Genomic DNA, 20,236 nt, shown 5'->3' with positions numbered 1-20,236 from the left:
ATATATATATATAATAATAATAATAATAATAATAATAATAATAATAATAATAATAATAAACATGTCATCTATGGGTGTCAAATCGGATCAGTGGGTAGAGTTCGGGTCCGACCCGAAAATAATTCAACCTGAATAGGGCTAACTCGAACCTGACCCAAATAATAAATAACTCGAAAACTAAGACTCAAACCCGACCTAAATTCGAGCTTGATCCGCTAACCCGAACAATCGTGCTTGTTCGGGTCATGTCTGGGTTTTTAGGCTCAACCCAAACCCAACCTAAACGATTAACAAGTCAAATTCTCTAGCCCGAACCCAACTTAAAAAATATTTTGGTCAACTCTAAATCAAAATTTTCGAGTCGAGTTCAAGTCGAGTTGACATGTCGGGCCAATTTTTGACACCCCTAATGACATTACCAACTTATCCTTAATATCATGACATTTCCTAAACTAACATTTTCAAGATTACACAGTTAAATATACAAGCCGTTCAATTTAAAATATGATGAATAACATTATACGCAAATATGTAATTTATAACTATCATATATATTTATTTTAGAATATCACCAACTAATAAAATATTAATATAATCAAAATACATTTGATTGCAAACTTGAACTAACAAAATTATTGCATGCTCACTTATGAAGAGTGGGTCGTAAGTATACTTTCATAAATATGAAAATTTTATATTATGTTACTACCATTAGCAAAACTTACACCTAAAAATTAAATAAACTTATTACTCTCACTTTTTATTAGGAAAATACCAAAAATATAAATTTTAATTTAATATCAAATTTTCTATTTACCAACTTTTCTTCCATTTCACCTCTCCTTATCCTTCTCTTCCTCTTCTTTCTCTTCTTCTTCTTATTTTCCCTTCCATTTTTCTTCCTAAAACTTGTTGCTTTATCTATTTGATTTGCAGAATATTGAGTATCAAATGAGAAATGAATTAGCTATACTTTTTCAAAATAAATAAATAAATGCTACTCTAACTTAATGAAGGTTACAGAGGAATTATGTAATAGTATTTTCAACTAACCAACTATTTTGGTAATTCTTTTCTTTTCTTATAAGAATCTATGTGAGTAGTTATTCTTTGTAATGTACTTGCCATGTGACACTATTAGCAGAGCAAAAAAAAATTATAAAATGCAATATCATATTGTATGTTCATAGAATGCTTACCTCATTAACCAATACTATTTTAACTATTGGAAAAAATATCATGAGAAATAATAACCTCAATGAGGCAATAATAGTAGGGACGAGGATCTTATTGGGCTAAAAATGTTAACATTGTAAGGATTACATTTCAATTTTGTTGGACTAATTGGTTAAACCAATAAAGTAGTATAAAAGAGTATATAAGTGCCTAAAGTTAAAACTGAGAAGTTATAAGCACCAAGATAACCTTATGCCATACATCGTGATTGATTAGGTTAAAAGATTTTTTTGAGAATGTAATTAAAAATGAGATTGTGAGAGCAATTGAGGAGACCTTCGAGTCACTAAGCCAGGAGGCTTCCCTAGACCACCCATAAGAACTTGATTGAGGATGCTTTTGAGAGGTTCCCAAGGAATTCACTTAAGAATAGTTGGAGAGTTAAACTATAAGATTATGACATGGAGAATAATTTCCTCCACATATAGGATCAACATTCATTTGTATAATATGAAAGTTTTTTTATGCTATGGCTTATGAGTTTACCATTATTTATGTGAAGATTCCTTTTCATTATTAATTTGATATCGCTCCAATAAACATACGCCATCAAATTAACCCAGCCCATAATAGAAATTGAGGCCTAAATTTGGCTTGAGGAATTCCTTTGCGAATTATTATGCCCTAAAGATTTTTTTATATTTTTTTTAAACTAAATTGATACATTTTAATAACTAATAGATCCTTTCAATGATGTTTTGAACAATTTGGTGGCATTGGAGCCAAAATTTTTAATTTTTTAGCACTAAATGAAGTGAAAAGTTTAGTAAAGGTTGAAATTAGGATTTAGAAAAACTTTGCTCTCAATTCTGAAGAGAAGTTGAGATTGTTATATATGTAATCATGTTCGAAAAAATTTTAAAATTTATTATCTTACAACACATCCCAATTTACATTTTGGATTTGAAGATTTTGAAGTATAAAAAATACAATATATTGATACATTTAAAAAAAAATATAATCCAATGAAGCAATAAACTTAATGCAAGTTTGTGAATAAAAAACTTGCAAAATCAATTATAGAGCTATCAGAGTTTTTTATTTAACCAACCATTCGTTTGAGTCCAAGTGATCGTAAGCCAAGCATTCAAAGGTATAGTTGTGAATTTCATTACACTCTTTGAGATATCAAAGTGATCTTTTAATCACATACACTTATAACAACTGATGAGAGAAATCTAGCAAGCACAATATTGCATAATTTTATGTTATTTACATATATGCCAAAAGAATAGTTTAAAATTAAAGTAAGATGAATCAAAATAAAGAATCAGTAATTTAAAAGATAAAAAAACAAAGTGCCATTTTCAAAATTTATAGACCCTTATTCTACACATGAAGGAGACTTGAAGTGGGAGAAGTAATAAATTTGAAATTTCAAAATAAAGGTACTCATGCAATTGGATTTGAAGGAGAGTCCAAAAAAAAAAAAACATGTGCTTAGAAACTGGTTTAAGAGTCCTTGAAAGAGTTTTCTTTATACATATCTCAATCGAGCTTGAAAGATGAAATCGAATTTGATTTTGGCTCAAACCATTCTTCTTGGTTTATGATTTGGCTCAAAGTGATTGAGCCCATGTTGGTCAAACTCATTCTAATAAGCTTAAAGGATCTCACATAAACATTTTTTAGATCCAATCATACACATTCTGCATAAAGTTTTTCAGATTCTTGATTTCACTGTACAGATCATTCATTTGATGCTATATTTATATGCTTGAAGCATGACGAGATGCTTGATTTTTGAAACGACAAAAGTTTATGATGTGAGTGATGAACCAAACTAGATAACCTCCTTGAAAACTGATTCAAAATTTTGAAACCACAAAAGTTTAGGATGTGAAAGGATGGACATCATTACATGATTGGTAATAGAAGTCATATTTGATCGACATAGGCGATAAAAGAACCTTCGCAGTACTTGAGACGCCTCAAAGAAGCAGATTGCAAGCACGGAACCAAAGCAGCCTCGGGAAGGCATAGAACATCTCCACTCTCAGGCATGGAAGCGTCGTAGCTCCCAAGCTGATCCGGTTTCTCCTGACAGAAAGATTGAAGCGCAATGTTTAACCCAGTTGACAATGGTTCTGTCGTGAAGCTGCAAGAGGAAAATAAATAATAATAATAATAATAATAATAATAATAATAATGACAATGAGGACAAGCAACAAAATAAGAAGATAATGTACATAAATGAAAGTTTACTATGACAATAAACAGTCGCATACATTGATTCAAATGTATTTCCAGTTGCACTCATTGCTGCACATAGCCTGCAGATCACCCACGGAGGTAGAACTGTATCCTTAACTTCTATGTTGTAACATAGAGGGCTTTCAGATAAGCTTAGATGATCATCGGAGTCAAAAACTGCATCAGCTCTTTTAATCTCCTTGCATTTCACCTATACAAAAGAGTCGAGCATCATGATAGGCCTACTAGATTTATACAAGCAAATCCAGAATAGGAAAGCTTATTTTGTAGCAAATAATTTCAGTGGAATCAAATGAGACTGAAAAAAAGAATTCATAAAAAAGAATGCAGGCTGCCCGTAAAAGTTACCTCTGGAATACAAAGAGAAGCATTAAGGAATGGAACAGGGGCGTATAATGCTGGAACATCATTACTATTTAAAGAGTTCAGACTATTTAAAGATTTCAGGAAAAACCTGTAAAACAGAGGAAGAAAAATCTGAATTCAATACAAAAACAACCAAACAAACATAAACTTAAAAATGTGAGCTGTGAAAAGCAACTCTTTCTGCTGGTATATTGAAGTAGCACTTAAATTAAGGGACGTTAAATAGAAATGTAACCTCAAAAGAACCTCAAAGAAAATATTGACATGATAGGAATTGGAGAAAGCAAATGAAGATGTGTTACTATAATGTTGAGCAACTCTCAATAATGAAAGGCGCTCCTTTAATAAAGGATAAGAAACCAAATGCTAATATTTCCATTGCCATCCAATTCACGATCATTTTTCTAGTCATTTATAAATTTATTGGAGTGCCGAATCAGGTCGATCTGACCTAAAATTGACCCAACCCCAAAATAATTGACCCCAACCCAAAAATTAAACGGGTCAGAAATTCTAACATGAACCTGACCTGCCTTCAACCCGAACCCGCCCATATATCCCATTTAAAATAAGACAACTAACCAGGTCACAGTGGGTCAAGTTTGGGTCGATTTCAGGTTGTTGGGTCAATTTTGAGTCAATTTTGGTCTGCGAGCCAGTTTCAGTTCAATAGGGCGGGTAAACTTAAACACGACCCAAGAAATTAAAGGAGATAAAATTCCTAACCCAAAGCCGACCCATATATTATTCGGGTCAACCCAAACCCGAAGTTTTTGAATCAGGTTCAGGTCAAATTTTTACGTCCCTAATAAATTATTTCCCATGCACTGAAGGGTAGAGTGCAGAGTTTACCTATAGTTCAATAGAAAATCATATAACCCATGGACATTTGTGTTTCCAATAAATGCAAGGAGAGACTGAGGGCTATTGTCCACCCCAGAAATAGAATCTTGATGAAACGCCTACATAAGAAAAAAGCAATGAACATACGCATAAACTCATGTGAAAAAAGGCTTGAATGAGCAAGCAACAAATGAAGAACAGATAATCGATCAAACCTTCCCTAAGTTTTGTTGTTCAATTTCTGAGAGTTCAGCCAAATCATCCTCATTAGCATGTTCAACTTCAAGATGGCAAAGAGGCATGGAGAAACAAACATTCTGCTTTCACAAAATAAATAAATAAATAAACAATAAGGAGAAAAGGGGTCTAACAACTCCATGATGCACACATGTATGATGATTTATGATTCAATAAACACATTTGAAAAAAATTATTAACTTGGCATTCCATTTAGACTAATATTTTTTTTAGTAAAGCAATCCTGATTTGAATGTTTGAGAATTTGACTTGATGCATAGGAACATTTTTAATACAAATGCCAACTATGTAAGTCTGAGAAAGTGTTGATTTAAACAAACTTATTAATATTGCATTATGAAGAGTTTGTTTTCTGGATGTGAACTGCTGACCTCCAAATCATAATCAATTAAGTTTCATTTAATTTACTAAAATGACTCGGTGAACTTTTACACAAAAGCATGAACATCAGACAAGGCACACCAATCCAATAAAATTTCTTTTTCTAACACAGGATATTGGGCTTCAATAATTGTTTTATATCCAATTTATATAGGTTAGCAATTATGTCTGTTTTTGTTGGACATATACTGTCAGTGATGTCGCAAGGAAACATATAAAAATATATAAAAATAATATGAAAGAAAATGTCAAATAGTGCATATAATAAAATACTCGCAACTTACGTAAAGAAACTACATATGAATCCAACTATTTATTTCTGAAGGATCCAGTACAACAAGAGAACATTTTGATAATTATTTTTCCCATCTCTGTATAAAGATTTAGATTTCACAAAATTCAAAGAGGAACCATTTTAGAAAAAATACCTTTGAGTGAAGTTTCTTTTAGTTGGACATAATGTGAGTGATGTTTACAGTTCGCAGGGAACCATATAAAAATATATCAAAAAAATATGAAACAAAATTGTAAAATAGTGCATATTATAAAATACTCCCAACTTACATAAGGAAGCAACATATGAATCCAACTATCTATTTCTGAAGAATCCAGTGCAACAAGAGAACGTTTTGATATTTATTTTTTACATCTCCGTATAAGTGATTAAAGTTTCACAAAATTCAAAGATGAACTATTTTAGAAAAAAAATCCATGGTACCTCTCATTATGATGAGGAAGAAAGCAAAAGCTAAAAGTAACTTAACATGATTTCTGAGCAAGGATCTCAAACCACGAGTAGATTGAGAAAGAAAGGCACTGCAAGACTGTCGCCTCCCCAAAGACTTGTTACCAATGAATAGCACGACGAACTGTGAAGTACAAACTGCAAGTTAAACGGAAAAAAATATTGAGGTTATGCAAGGAGACTGCATCAAAAAGGAAGAAAAGGAATAGACACCAAAAAACAAAAGATTAATAAGTCAGCCTTTATGTTTGGCATGATTACAAGCATATCAAGCAGTGCAACTACTGTGCGGAGCATTTATCAATGCCTCAAGAAAATAAGCATCAGTTAATCTCCGTGCTTCCCTCCCTCAAATCTAACACTTTAACAAGGAGACAGAACTCCCTCCCTCCCACTCTCTCTACTAGGACAGCATATAAAACTTAACAATTTACCAGTGAGACAAAACTCCGTCTTAATGAAGGAAAGCCCCTGAAACTTAAACACTTTAACAAGGAAATAAAACTTTTGAAGAGCTTAAAACCCCACATTTGCTTAAGGGCATCAAATCCAAGAAAAGAGAATTTTATTCAACACTTAAGATGGCATAACATTCTAATATTAATACCACTGAAAAACTTCAACAAGGAAATAAAACTTTTGAAGACCTTAAAACCCCACACACTTGATTAAGGGCATCAAATCCAAGAAAAGAAAGTTTCATTTAACACTTTAAATGGCATAACATTCTAATATTAATTCCATTGATCCTTATTTACTGAATAGAGTTTTCAATAATGGAACTGTAAACATAATAACAAGTGGCTGAGAAGACACCCCTAACAAAAATGAAACCATGAGCACTCAATTCCACATGACGTTGTGGTTCAGAGATTTTGTATGATATAACTAATACAAGTTGTCAATTTTCAAATAAAGTTCACAAAAAGAGCAATTATCTTAAGTTGGTTCCCACTAAAATTCATTCTGCCAATTAAATATGTAAAGCTACAATAAGAATTCAAAGCCCTTCCTCTATTAAAGAAAGCAATATGGCCAGTGAAGAAAATTTATATGAAGTTGGTACTACGATTAGAATCGCAGATCTATCGTTTCACGGAGTGCAACATTCTCAGAAACTTGAGTTTGAGTATGCGGGAGCACGTCGAAGCACATGAGGGTATTTTAAACTTTTTTATTTGAATTGATTCTTAAAGAGGTTTGCACACATCTGATTAGATTAAATATGAACTCAAGTATCTTATAACCCACACAAAATTCTTACTCACAACTTTAAGAATTTGAAGTGATCGTACCAGTACATGCAAGCATTTAGAGCTTCTTTTATGCAAGCTCACACAAAATTCTAAGACATTACAATCGTGTGTTTAACACATTAGTCGAAACACATGCAAGTGTTTAGAGCATATTTTATGCGAGTCTGCACAATATTCTCAAACCTTACAATTGAGTATTTAGCACATTGGTCGGAGAACATATGAGCTTTCTGAGTAGCGTGCATGTACATCTTGATGTACTTATATAATACACTAACAAAATATTGTACAACATTTGAATAATGTGCTTTATATTTGTTTCAATGCATTAGAAATAAGCCTCACAATATACATATTTTAGATTTTATTATTTGCACAAAAATAATAACATCAGAATATGCGCAAGCATTTCACTTTGATTCACCCTTTGTCAGCTTGTGCGTTTGTGTTGCAGATCAAGTGGTGATTGAGACGATGAGCTAAAGATTTGATATTTGGTTGCATTTGATTTGGAATTTATTGAATTTTGAATATTCAATAAGGCTTCACTTAACACCAATGTTTTAAAAGGGGTGGGCATTAAGCAGAGCGTTTTAGATAATACAGGGCGAGACATAAGGCCCATAGTATAAAAAAAAAGAATATAAATATGAAGAGATAAAAATAAAATAGTAGTGCTTAATTTAAAATTTAAGAGACATAAAAGTACTTATAATCATTCAATTTCAAAATAAGTCTTTTAGAATTGGAATCTTCAAGATAATGGAGACTGAACTGTTCACAAGAAAATTAATCAAATTTCTATTTTTTCATCTGTCCAACTATCTGACATAATCGAACACACATATTTTCTCAATGACTTATTATGCTCCTCTAATACCTTATTGATTGTAACAACTTCATCTTTGAGTATCCAAGCTATTAATTCATGCATTGTAGGTGGAGTAAAATCGGGTTCAAAGTTTGCATCTATTTCAAACATAGACATATAATATGGATCATTGGTAATATTAAATGTCAATCCAGCTGAGTAGTAGAATCTACCAATTGCCCTACATGCTTCGTTTATTTCATCTTTTTTCCAATTGAAATTCTAAAGTAGAATTCCTAGCTTGTGTTGACGTGAGAGAATCTATTGGACTCTAACTCTAGGTGGCCTCTGAGATAAGTCAGGAAAAGATGAATTAGTAGTATTTTGGCCTTAATAAATATTTGTTGTACAGCTTCTAATGTCACTTAATACACTGTCATTTTGAGCTTTGACTTTTGAAGCTTCTTTTAATGCTTTATTGCATTTCTCTTGAACTTCAGCAGGGGCTTTAGCGCCTGGTTTAATATCCTTGTGTGTGATGGAAAGATGTTGTTTCATCCTATTTATTATTCTACTACACACTTGATTGTAAAACTTACAACTGAAATATTTTTCATTGGGTGTGTTTGTTGTATACACAATGATCAAAAGGATTCATATCTTGATTTTTCGATAAGTTTTATGCTGGCTGTCAACTACCTAACGCAACCCTCCACTTATCACATCCGGGCTTGGGACCGACAATGATAGTGTTCATAAGAGCATTAAAAGTCGTCCATCTAATGATCTGATTAGGAGAGTAGATGTTTTAGATTGGACTTTTGTTAAGAAAGGCAGAGGTAGAGCTAGAAAAACTTGGGCTTATTATATAAAAAATGATTTTAATTTATTAGAACTAAATGAAAAGATGACACTAAATAGGATGCAATGGAGAAAAAAGATTCAATGGAGAAAATGTAGTTGACCCCACGTAGTGGGATTAAGGCTTTGTTGTTGTTGTTGTTGTGGGTGTGTTTGTTGTATATTACCATGCAAAGTTCTCGTTAGTGCGACTACTACAGGTCAAACAATCCCACGCTTTCATTATAAGTTAATAACTAACATTGCACATTAAAATAAAAAAATCAAATCAAATCCATCTTTAGCAAATATAAAAAAGTTTTTTTATGAGTTAATGGATTGTGTGATCTCTAGCAACATGAAAAAAAAAACAAACTTATAGTTTAGTGTAGCTACAGTGCTACAGTGAAATAATCCATTAATAACCCGTAAACCAATAGAATACGCACATCTATTTGCTTAACAAATCAATCGGGCTGCGGAAGATGAAGAGAAGCAAATGTTGTGGGATCTTCCGCTTGCAGAGAGGAAGTTGCAGGATCACCTGCGTGTGAAGGAGCAGATGGGAGGATCGATTGCGTGCATGACAAAGCAGAAGGGGGATCTCCTGTGTGCAAGAGCAAAGTAGGCAACAGGATTACCTGCTGCGGGATCATCTGCGTGAGAGGGACGAAGCGGACGGCGATGCAGACGGCTGCGGAATCGTCTTATGACTTGCGGTGCAATGGATGAAGCGGAGGGCTGATGGAGATCATCTGCGTGCGGGAGACGCTTGAATTGGCGTGAATCATATAGGTCTGCAAAATTATAGATTTTTTATCTTTTCATTTGATTAATAAATGGGGTAAGTGCCTTGTGAGGCACAACTTGCGCTCTGTGGTTAGAAAGAGTTCCTTGTGAGATTTACGCCCCTCTCGTGGCCTAGAGGCAAAATGGTTTATGCCTCGCCCCACAAACACCTTCTTAAACGTAGGTTAACACTTAGATAAACACCCTGCATCGAATTGTTCCAATTCATTTGGCCTGCTATATATTACATTTTGAAAGTATGTTCTACTTTCATTTAACATTTAAATATACCCTCACATAGTTGTAGTGTATGATTATAAAAATTCTGATTAATACATAGAAAACCCCAATTGCACTTGTAGTTTAAACACAAGTTTTATTTGAGCTCGTTAATGTCATCAAGTCCTTTGCTATTCTATGAGCTTATTTTCAATACTAATCCATCCTTATTTGTATGATATTCTAAGTATTAAATATCATTTTAATTTTGTATTTTTTTTCTTTTATTTTAGTCACTTTTGTGCTCAACAAGTTCTATGAAATTATGTTCTATGATTCCGTCTCGACCAAATGTTGATAACCTTCGAGCATCATCCCCACGTAGGGGGGCTGCTTCGAGAAAGTTGGGTTTGCCCATCGCGCTATGAAAAACGTGTATGGATGGTGTAAACTCAACAGTCGTAAACATCACAGCCCGATCTTCATCCCCTACCATGCTACGAAAAGTGTGTATAGGATACATGCATAAGAATTCACATATTTCCCCATAGCGCAACAAAAAACACGTATTGGTACTTATATAAATCTCCCCTCCACACTACAAGCACATACAGACGCCATGAACCCTGCATATGAGTTTCACCTTACTACGCTATGAAAAACATGTATAATATTCCGCTCATCACGCCAAACACACAGCAATTGGGATTTGGGAGATCATGAGTTGCAAATTTATACCTTCCATGAAAGGTTGACGATAATGAATTTGGCAAGTTTAGATATGAAACACAACATTTTCTCTCCTTTTTTGCACTAATTTTATTTTTTTAGAGAGAGAGGGGAAGGGGTTGGCTGTTTAGAAGTAAAAGAGCAAGGAAGACTTCTCTTCCTCTCTGCCTAGAGAGAGAAAGAGGGCTTAAGAGGTGGATAGAGCATTTGATTGAAAAAGAGAGGGTTTTCTCTATTTTGTAGAGAAAATGGTGGCTATTGAAGTGGGTTTACGGTGTGATGGGTTGATGTCACATGTCATGGGAGAGATAGGTGAGAGATAGATGAGACTAACGGCCGATGGATTTTTCTAGCTGGGATGTAGCAGGTGCGATTGAGTGGAGTTGTGAAGGTGATGAGGTGAACTTCAAGAAGCGAAGCTGCTCTCGTGGTCGGTCTCACATGCTAATCAGTACATCATAGGAGAGAACTATTTGCACAAAGGGATAGAGGTAGTGTTGGCTAGGGCAGAGATGAACCAGCTGGAGAGGTTCAGCAAGATGGCAAAAGGGAGGGCACATAAGGTACAAACCAAAGTGCAATGATAATTACAGGGTTACTGTGCTTCAGTCGAATGGAAAGAGGCGGAGTTCTTGCATGAAAGTGAGTGAGAGTATGTTCAGGTAGGAGCGTTGAATGGGAGGTGTCGAACGGGGAAAATGTTTGTGCATGTCGCAGGTGTGTGTGAACAGAAAGAGAAAAGCCTCAGCAGCTGCTCTCCTAGCTACAAGCGAGCATGGAGGGGTTGGGTTGGAGTGAAGGAGTAGGTTATCTTGCTGGTTGGTGTCGGCGGATGCTCAGAATCAAGAACTGAAAAGGAGACGGCTGGTGTGGGAGGTTGATGTTGGAGGCAGGAGAAAAAGAGAGATTAGCGGAAGGGAGAGCTCGACACGTGTAACTTGAGAGAAGCACTAATGGGAACTTCAGAACAGCAGTGAGAGGAGTTACATTTCTCGGATAACAGGCTGAGAGAAACGAGAGCAAGGTGAACTGGGGAAGAAGCTTCTCGGCTGTGAGATGTGAATGGGGAGAGCCTAAGTGAGGAGCTGGCAAGTACGGAGAATGTGTTGCATGAATGGGGAGCTAGAGCTAAAGGGAATGGCTTATCAGATTTTCCTTTTATTTTATTTTATTTTTTTTAATGTGAGGTAACAAATTTAGAGAGGTGATGGGCGGGAGCATATGGGTTGAAGATTGATAGAAAGGTTGCTTAGCAGAGAAGAAATGGAGAGGGTTTAAAAATTCTTTATTTTTAAATTTTTTTTAATTTAAACGTCAACTGACCTGTCATCGACTAATATACCAAATCCTAACAATATGGGCGTCCTCCCTAGGCAAAGTTGACATTTTGGACACGCTCGTATAGTACCTTTTCCAACCGGAGGCCGTTTGAGCAAATTTAGGTGACAGTCGAGAAGAATCGGGTTTAGATTACACACATCATGCAGATGGTCTGTCATTTTCTTCATGCTTGCTCCTTTTGAGCATGTAAGATAATATCTTAAATAATTTTCATGCCTTGAAAACAACGACAAAGTCTGATTCATGGTTTGACATCTTTGGGTGGCTTCGACAACATTTGAATTGATTTAGCTTTGATCCATGAGTTGTCACAGTTTTTGCTTACCATTTTCTCCGAAATTTTGATCGAGCCATATCATATACAGATATGGAGGTAAATATTCATATGTGAAGTGCACATTAACCGAGTCCTTTATAAAGCATAATCATTATTGTTTGTATCAATCTCTTATCTAGGGTGTAATTTTTATTAAAAAAAAACTGAATGGTTCCCAGATTATTAGCAAGGGAACAAAATAATCACAGACATGTAAAAGACCAATTCAATCTCTATGCTATTTAAATGAAGACTAAAATAGCCATCAGACTATTTAAATAGAGGCTAAAATAATCCTACAAGGGGATCATTTTGATTCTTATTTAAATTGTTGAAAAAAAAATGATCTTCTACATAATCTGGATCATTTCGATCCCATACAAAAAGTCGGGGATATTTTGGCCCTTTTCTCAATTTTTATCTTAAAATACCTAAAGAAGCACATTTCATAAGCTTGTTAGTAAAATATCCATTATTGATTTTATAGTGTCTTATCTTACAACTCCCAACCATAGCAACTACATTATCTTAAATATGTTAAAGGGATTGTAGTTGATTTTGTGTGATTTTTTTGGAAATATAAATTACATCATTTGCCCAAAACAAATGTTTTTGCTAGTCCTAGGGAAGCTACATACCTAAATATGTACATTTTGTAAGCTTAAAATGATCTTTTACATAGTCTGGGATCATTTTGTTCTCCTACAAATAGTTGAGAACCATTTTGGTCATTTTCTCATTTTTTATCTTAACAACCTAAAGATGTACATTTGATAAGCTTGGCTGGAAAATTTTCCACTATAATTTTAATAGGGTCTTATCTTACAACTCTCAAACATCACAACTCCATGACCCTAAAAATGTTAAACTAATTGTAGTTGATTTATGTATGGTTTTCTAGGAAAATAAAAATTATATCGCTGCCCACAACGATGTAATCTGAAAGTTCTAAATACGCTACATACAAAATCTCAAAAAAAGTACCAAGTTCACTGGTTATATGCTTCAAATTAAGCCTCTGGCAACAAAGATGTCTAGCAATATATTAAAATATTTCCCTTTTACATTCTATAACATCAAAACCTTTTCCAAAGATCCCTATACCCTTGGTTTATCGTTGGTAGATGGTTTATGTTGGTATGCAGATTTCTTCTCATATTTCCTCGTATTTTGTGATTGGAAATGCAAAATCACTATTACAACCATATGATATTAAATTCACATATGATTTTAAATTCAAGGCTGCCAAGTGCCACCCATAATTCTTGAATTATTTTTTCAGAGTTCAAAATCATCTTCTTTAATTGAATTTAAGACGGAACGCTGAACAGTGAACTATATTATATCCAACAACATGCCAAGAAATCATAATTTAAACCTCATATTATGTCACACTGGCAAGTTTATCTTATTGAGCCAGTTCCTACCACACAAGTACTACTTTTGCACGATGCAATAACCAATACATAAATATATAATATTTTAAGATGGTAATTGATGCTAATGTTATGGCTTATCATCAGTTAAAACCACCTTAACTTCATTAGCCCAGTTTTATAAGCACGCTATGGTCAAATTCAAATGAAAGTTGTGAAAATAATTGCCATCATATAAGTGCATGTCCAAGTTTCCAACAAAAAATATAAAGTTCAGTCCCTAACTTCCATCACACTAATCCTTTCCACAAAAGAATCACTAAGGCTAGCAAAATCCTTCTAACATAATTAAAGATACAAATTAAGTCTATAGTCTGTCCTAATCATTTTTTAAACTCAAATTCCATAGGTTTTCTGGTTAGCCTAGCCAAGCTAAGGTATTCAAGATAATCCATTAACTAACAATCAACATATACCATTCAAATCCAAATTAAGTCTATTGTCTGGCTTAATCATTGCATCAACATTTTGCAGATACAATCGAAGGCTACGCACTGACATGTAGCACTTAACAATCAAACTGAAACTCAAGCTTTGGAATGTAGGTTACAAGAAGCGATTCCTTGATTCTTTGGTGGTCATTGAATTATCCCCTATTATTGTATAGCTTTAGTTGGAGTTGACAATATTATGGTATCAAAGTTATATCAAAACATACAAAAATAATGGTTCAACAAATCTATAGAATATGCAAATATTAAGAAATCTTACTCACATCAGGAACAAATTAATAAAGAACACACTTGGTTAAAATGATATCTTTGATATTTCTTGATCATTAGTGTACTATGCTAGCTCAATCTAGAATCAAATCTTTGGACCTCTTGCCACCAACAAATAAAATATCCATCTTTATACCACACATTTTTTCTATAAAATCACCTTGTTCAACAATGGTAGCCTACAAATAATCATAGCGACCATTATTCTTTTAAAGAATGAAAAAATTAAATCTATTGAAGCGTTAATCCAACAAAACCGTCCAATAATTTTTCGAGTTAATATAGTGCCCATAAGGTCCAAAACACAATCAACCTCAAGTTCTAGAGGAAGCCAAGATGTTCATTCAGAAAAAGCCAGCAAAGTTTGGTGTTTGTTGTACCGATATAAATCCCATTCTTGTTATATAACAACAAATCGACAGGGAACAAAATTACTACAAAGGTTTTGCTTTGATCTACAAGCAACAAAAGCCGAACACACTAAGATCATCGTTATATTCCATTTCCTTACTGTCTAATGGGATGTGGTTTAAACATAAAATATTAACAATATAAAGATGGTGGACCCCATACATCTTTGATTCTTCCATCTACTTGTTCAAACATTGATATAAGTCATTACACACAGAAATCCCCAAGTTGTCTGCTTCCCTCCAGCTGATGAGACTCAGAAGAGGGCAACAAAACTCAACCTATCTCAGTGACCAGAGTGATTGTGTGAGCCCCTTCCAGTAATGCAAGCCACTGCACTTTTAGCCAAACACAGTTACCGGTCATGAAAAAACCTCTTCTCGAACTGGATCAAAGATCAACATAGAGAGGCAATCATTTAATCAAATCAAACATTTATGACAAAGAGGTCTTCAAACTATGGTTTAATGAATAAATACAGTGCAAATAGTGGCCTCAGGTCTCGGTAGAATCAAAGAACAGTGATAATCAGTTTTCACGATAATTTGTTCCAAGATCAACAACCCTTAAACTCAACGAAACTAAAATCAACAAAATCAACAGTTAATTCAAACTTTGTTAATTCAAACTTTTATTCCCACATTAGTGTGTGAAAGAAAAACTATCGTGAAGTAGGATAAAAGATGATAGTGTGGAGAACTGAAGTGGCGGGTTCTACTGCTACATGCAGCAAAATTTGGCAGTAAAATTTGGTGAGGACATCAAGTAGAGCGGCGATTAAGGAAATGATTTGCCAATGAGATTAATGATGGGGAATGGCAAAAGTATTCATCAATTGTGGGGCCAGCTTGAATGATGAAGGCACGATGTGAAGATGCGGTTTGTACAGGGAGTGTAAGCAAGTGTTCTCAATGAGTTCAAAAAAAGGAGATTAGGGACATACAATTTTATCCAAAAGTAACAAACATAAAACATGAATTATCAACCTTAAACAAACACTGAATTTAAAATTAAGCTAATGATAAATTAATCCACCATAATCACAAGCAAAACATTATAATTCAAGTCAACAACAATTTTTAAACAAATAATTTACATACCATAAAACATGCTACAAATGTTCTTTCGAAGCATGTAGTAGAGGTTTGAAAAAGAATCCTCCCAATCTTGTTGTCTTCGTGATAAAAAATCTGTTTCTACAATAGAAACAATATACAATATGTTAATATAGCAGTTTAAACAAAAAGATAAGGAGCTATAGGTGAAGTGAAAAAACCTCCTTTTGTAGCAGATAAAGTCATTGCAATAATGATGGAAGTAGGCAATAGAGATTGCGGAAATGCCCAAGATTGTATAGCTTTAGAATACATAACTTCAGTAGATGTACCGTGTCCTAGTTTACAAGCAGTTTGTTGGTCCGTGTTGGAAAGATAATTATAAGTGTGTTGCTCACTTTCAAAGAAAGCAGGGGTAGCATTTACTCTGTGACACCTAAAAGAGATTGGCGGTTAGAAGAAAAAATCCACCATGATTTGTATAATAAAATGGAAAAATAAAAACAGTAGTGGAACTACATAGCAAAATGAAATTTGTAACTAAGAAGCATATGAAGCTTAAACATAACTTCAATGCAAAATGAAGTTTAATTATAACCTTTTCCAAACACTACTTTAACAAATGATTATACAAAAGTGCTTCATTAATTCAAACCCTGAATCAAACAATTATATAATGGTAATACCTTGCACATGCAAAATCCTATTTTACTAGCACTTTTTAATTTTATGCAAACACTCATATCAACACATTCAACTATTTGAAACAATAAAATAACTCTGTGTCAAACATATTTACTTTTAATTTATTGGCATATCGATATGAATATTGTGTTTCATGCTAGCATGGTAAAATTATAGGAGAGGGTAATTGAACATAGGTTAAGACGTGATACAATGATTTCTCTTAATCGTATGGAAAGTCTACTATGGATGCCATACATTTATTGAGAGGTTTGATGGGGAAGTACAAAGAGAAAAAAGAAGATTTACATAGGACTTTTATTGAATTAGGAAAAACTTTTGATAAACTTCCAAGAGAAGTTCTTTGGAGAGTTCAAGAAAAGAAAGGTGTTGATATGACTTATATTAAAGTCATTAAAGATATGTATAATAGAGCTATTACTTATGTTCGAATAAAAGGATTATTGACCAAGTATTTTCGTATTTCAGTTGGATTACATCAGGGATCGACTTTAAGCCCATATGTATTTGTTTTAGTTATGGATGCTCTTACTGGGAATATACAGGAAGATATACCTTTGTGTATGTTTTTTGTTGATAATATCCTTCTAGTCCATAAGACTAGAAAAGGAGTTCATGAAAAACTTGATTTATGGAGGTCTACATTAGAATCTAAAGGCCCTTGTTTGAGTAGTTCTAAAATTGAATACATGAAATATAATTTTATTAGTAGTAGCTCTAGTGGCAGAGTTGTAACTATGGGTGATCAAATCGTTAAAAGGTATGAACTTTTTAGATATCTTGGGTCTATTACTCAAAGTGATGGGGATATAGATGAGGATTTCATTAGTAGAATTCAGGTAGGTTGGTTGAAGTGGAGGAATGCATCAGGCCTATTGTGTGATAGAAAAGTATCGCTTAGACTTGAAAAATTTTATAAGATGGTGGTGAGACTTACAATGCTTTATAGTGCAGAATTTTAGCCTTTAAAAAGAAGCATAAAACTAAGTTAAGTGTTGCTGGGATGAGAAATACTTAGGTTGACGAGTAGCTTGACATTTAGAGACAAAATGTGAAACGAATCTATCCATGAAAGGGTTAGTGCAACTCCAGTTGCACACAAGATTAGGAAGAGTTGTCTTAGATGGTTTGGTCACATTAAACATCAACCATCTGATGATCCGGTTAGGCGAGTAGAGATTTTAGATTCCACTTATGTTAAGAAAGATAGAGGTAGACCTAAAAATACTTGGGCATATTGTATAAAAAATGATCTTAATCTATCAGAATTAAATCAAAATATGACACTCAATAGGACACAATGGAGAAAAAAGATTCATGTAGCCGACTCCACTTAGTGGGATAAAGGTTTGTTATTGTTGTTGAATGTTAGCATGGTAAAAATTAGAATCTTGTGCCTTCACATGTTTATTTTGGTAATTGCCAAGACTAAGAGACCTCTCATTTGATGAGTCATGTTGTCTGCACCCAATCATATAAATCAACAAGTTTGTCAACTTTCTCGTTCTTTGCATAAAATGTTGAGATGCATCATATATTGATACATTATGCTTCTTGATAATGGTCATCACTAGGAAGTAACTAGTGACTGATAATACAGCTTCTGGAGCATGTGTTGAAATGTCTGGCAAAGTGCCTAATTATATGGCTAGTGCTCTTAGATTATCAACATGATGAGTTACATTTTGTGTTCCTTTTTAGATTGTAAGGATTTGTCAAGAGTTATAAATCTCCTTAGTTTGTTTATGCGTAGAGATGCAAATGAATTAACACTTAACGAACTCAAACTCGACTCGATTAATACTCGATCAACTTTGTTCAAACTATAAACAAATTAAAATTCTTATAAAAATTTGAAGGTTTAATAAACCAAGTTTAAACATAGTCTAAATTATTTATTTATATTAAAGATAAACTTGTTTATTGTTCAAGAAGTAATTTAATGCATGCTCGATATTAAACTAAATGATAACTAATAAATAAATTTAGATTTAGAATTTATTTAATTGCATATTTAATAATAAAATATTATAATTCAATATAAATAATATTTTAGGATTAATTACTAATTATATAATTATGTTATTAATTAATCCAATACATTAACTTAGTACATCATTATTTACCATATTCAATCCATCATACTTCTTCATAATAATTAATTTATCATCATATAAATATATAATATCTAATACTTATGTATGTTAATTTATTGCAAGAAAGCTTGCTTGCAACATTACTTTGCCAAAAGACCTCTTCATCTTTTTTTTTTTTTTTTTTCATGAACTAAGAGCTCAAAAAAAAAACAAAAAAAAAACTGACATGGCCTACCATTCAACTTAAACATTGTAGACGGCAAGTGAAAAATGTCTAAATCATGGTGGAAACCATGCATCCGAGAATTATTTCAAGGTTACATTATTTTTCTCTATTATGATTATCCAAGGCCTATGTTTCTATGGCATCATCATATCCCAGAAAACCTATCCAAAAGCCTTAACAAATTACCAAAAGAATCAAGCTCCCACAATGCTCCCGGGTAACCAAAATAAATAGAGCATATCCTACAGAAACATAAAGCATATCATATGTTATGCACAAAATAAAGAAATCAAAATATACAAGATTAACCCAAATGTATCTTACAGCTCATACATCCCACTCAAAGTGTTTAAATCAAATAAATGGGCATCAACCGCATATTATGGTAATTTTCTACTTTCTATAAAATCACACAATTGTACTGTCCATTTGATAGGTCATAGTTTATATCCATGGGGCCAAGTATGCCATATGGTAAGCCTTGGGATCATTTTTTGTCAGCTTGGGTGTGCTCTCTCTTTTTCTGTGGATTACAAAATCACAAATAAGCTCCAGGGCTATAAAAATTTTAAAAGATCCTAAAATTGATTCAAATGCCTTAAATTTGGAAATTGTCAAAAGTCTTTAGCTTTCCTAAGATTTCACAGGGGACCATTTAAGTTTTAAATGATAAAAAAAGATCCCTGTTCCTTTTAAAAGTACATAAAATACATCAAGCACTACTTTTAAAATTTAAAAAAAAAAGTTACTTATACTATTAAAAATCAGTAAAATGAAGCAAGGACTCAAAATTGTTGGAAATGTTCACAGGCTTTGTAGAAGTTTCAAAATGCCCTTCATGGATAAAAATTACCCAAATAGCACCCAAATAGCCCAATTCATGGTGATATATAACCATTAGCTGATTTTAAGGATACAGACAAATACAGACAGTTGCCATTTTTAAATAAACTAGTTCAAGAGAAGGCTGAGACCAACTTCAGAACATTTAGTGGTTATTTTATTTTTCTTTCGAAAATTTGAACTTTGTGAATAGCATGGACAGTTTACCATATTTATAGAAGAGGTGAATAACATATTTAAATAAATATTTGTGTTGTTCTTTGTGTAATGTTGAAAGTTTAGGTGTGAGCTTTGCGAATACATAAGATTTGTGTTCTCTATTCGGTTTAAGGTATGCATTACATGCTATTTTGTTTGGAGGTGCTCAGTTTGGGGTTTGGTTGGTTGTGATTGTCGTT

General features: G+C 33.3%; 1 protein-coding gene across 1 annotated transcript in view; it reads right to left on the bottom strand.

Moving 5' to 3' along the window:
* Positions 1 to 2,908: 2,908 nt before the first annotated feature.
* LOC110032832 (protein downstream neighbor of Son-like) overlaps positions 2,909 to 20,236 on the bottom strand; it is a 44,900-nt gene continuing 27,572 nt past the window's right edge. The window contains 8 exon segments of the mRNA XM_020736593.1: positions 2,909 to 3,334; positions 3,465 to 3,640; positions 3,799 to 3,880; positions 4,660 to 4,778; positions 4,875 to 4,976; positions 6,063 to 6,181; positions 16,014 to 16,109; positions 16,190 to 16,404. Of these exon segments, the coding sequence (XP_020592252.1) occupies positions 3,115 to 3,334; positions 3,465 to 3,640; positions 3,799 to 3,880; positions 4,660 to 4,778; positions 4,875 to 4,976; positions 6,063 to 6,181; positions 16,014 to 16,109; positions 16,190 to 16,404 (1,129 nt within the window). The 3' untranslated portion in view covers positions 2,909 to 3,114.

The sequence above is a fragment of the Phalaenopsis equestris genome, unplaced genomic scaffold (assembly GCF_001263595.1).
Source record: "Phalaenopsis equestris unplaced genomic scaffold, ASM126359v1 Scaffold001033, whole genome shotgun sequence".
Lineage (NCBI taxonomy): Eukaryota > Viridiplantae > Streptophyta > Magnoliopsida > Asparagales > Orchidaceae > Phalaenopsis > Phalaenopsis equestris.
This window is presented reverse-complemented; position numbering and strand designations above follow the sequence as displayed.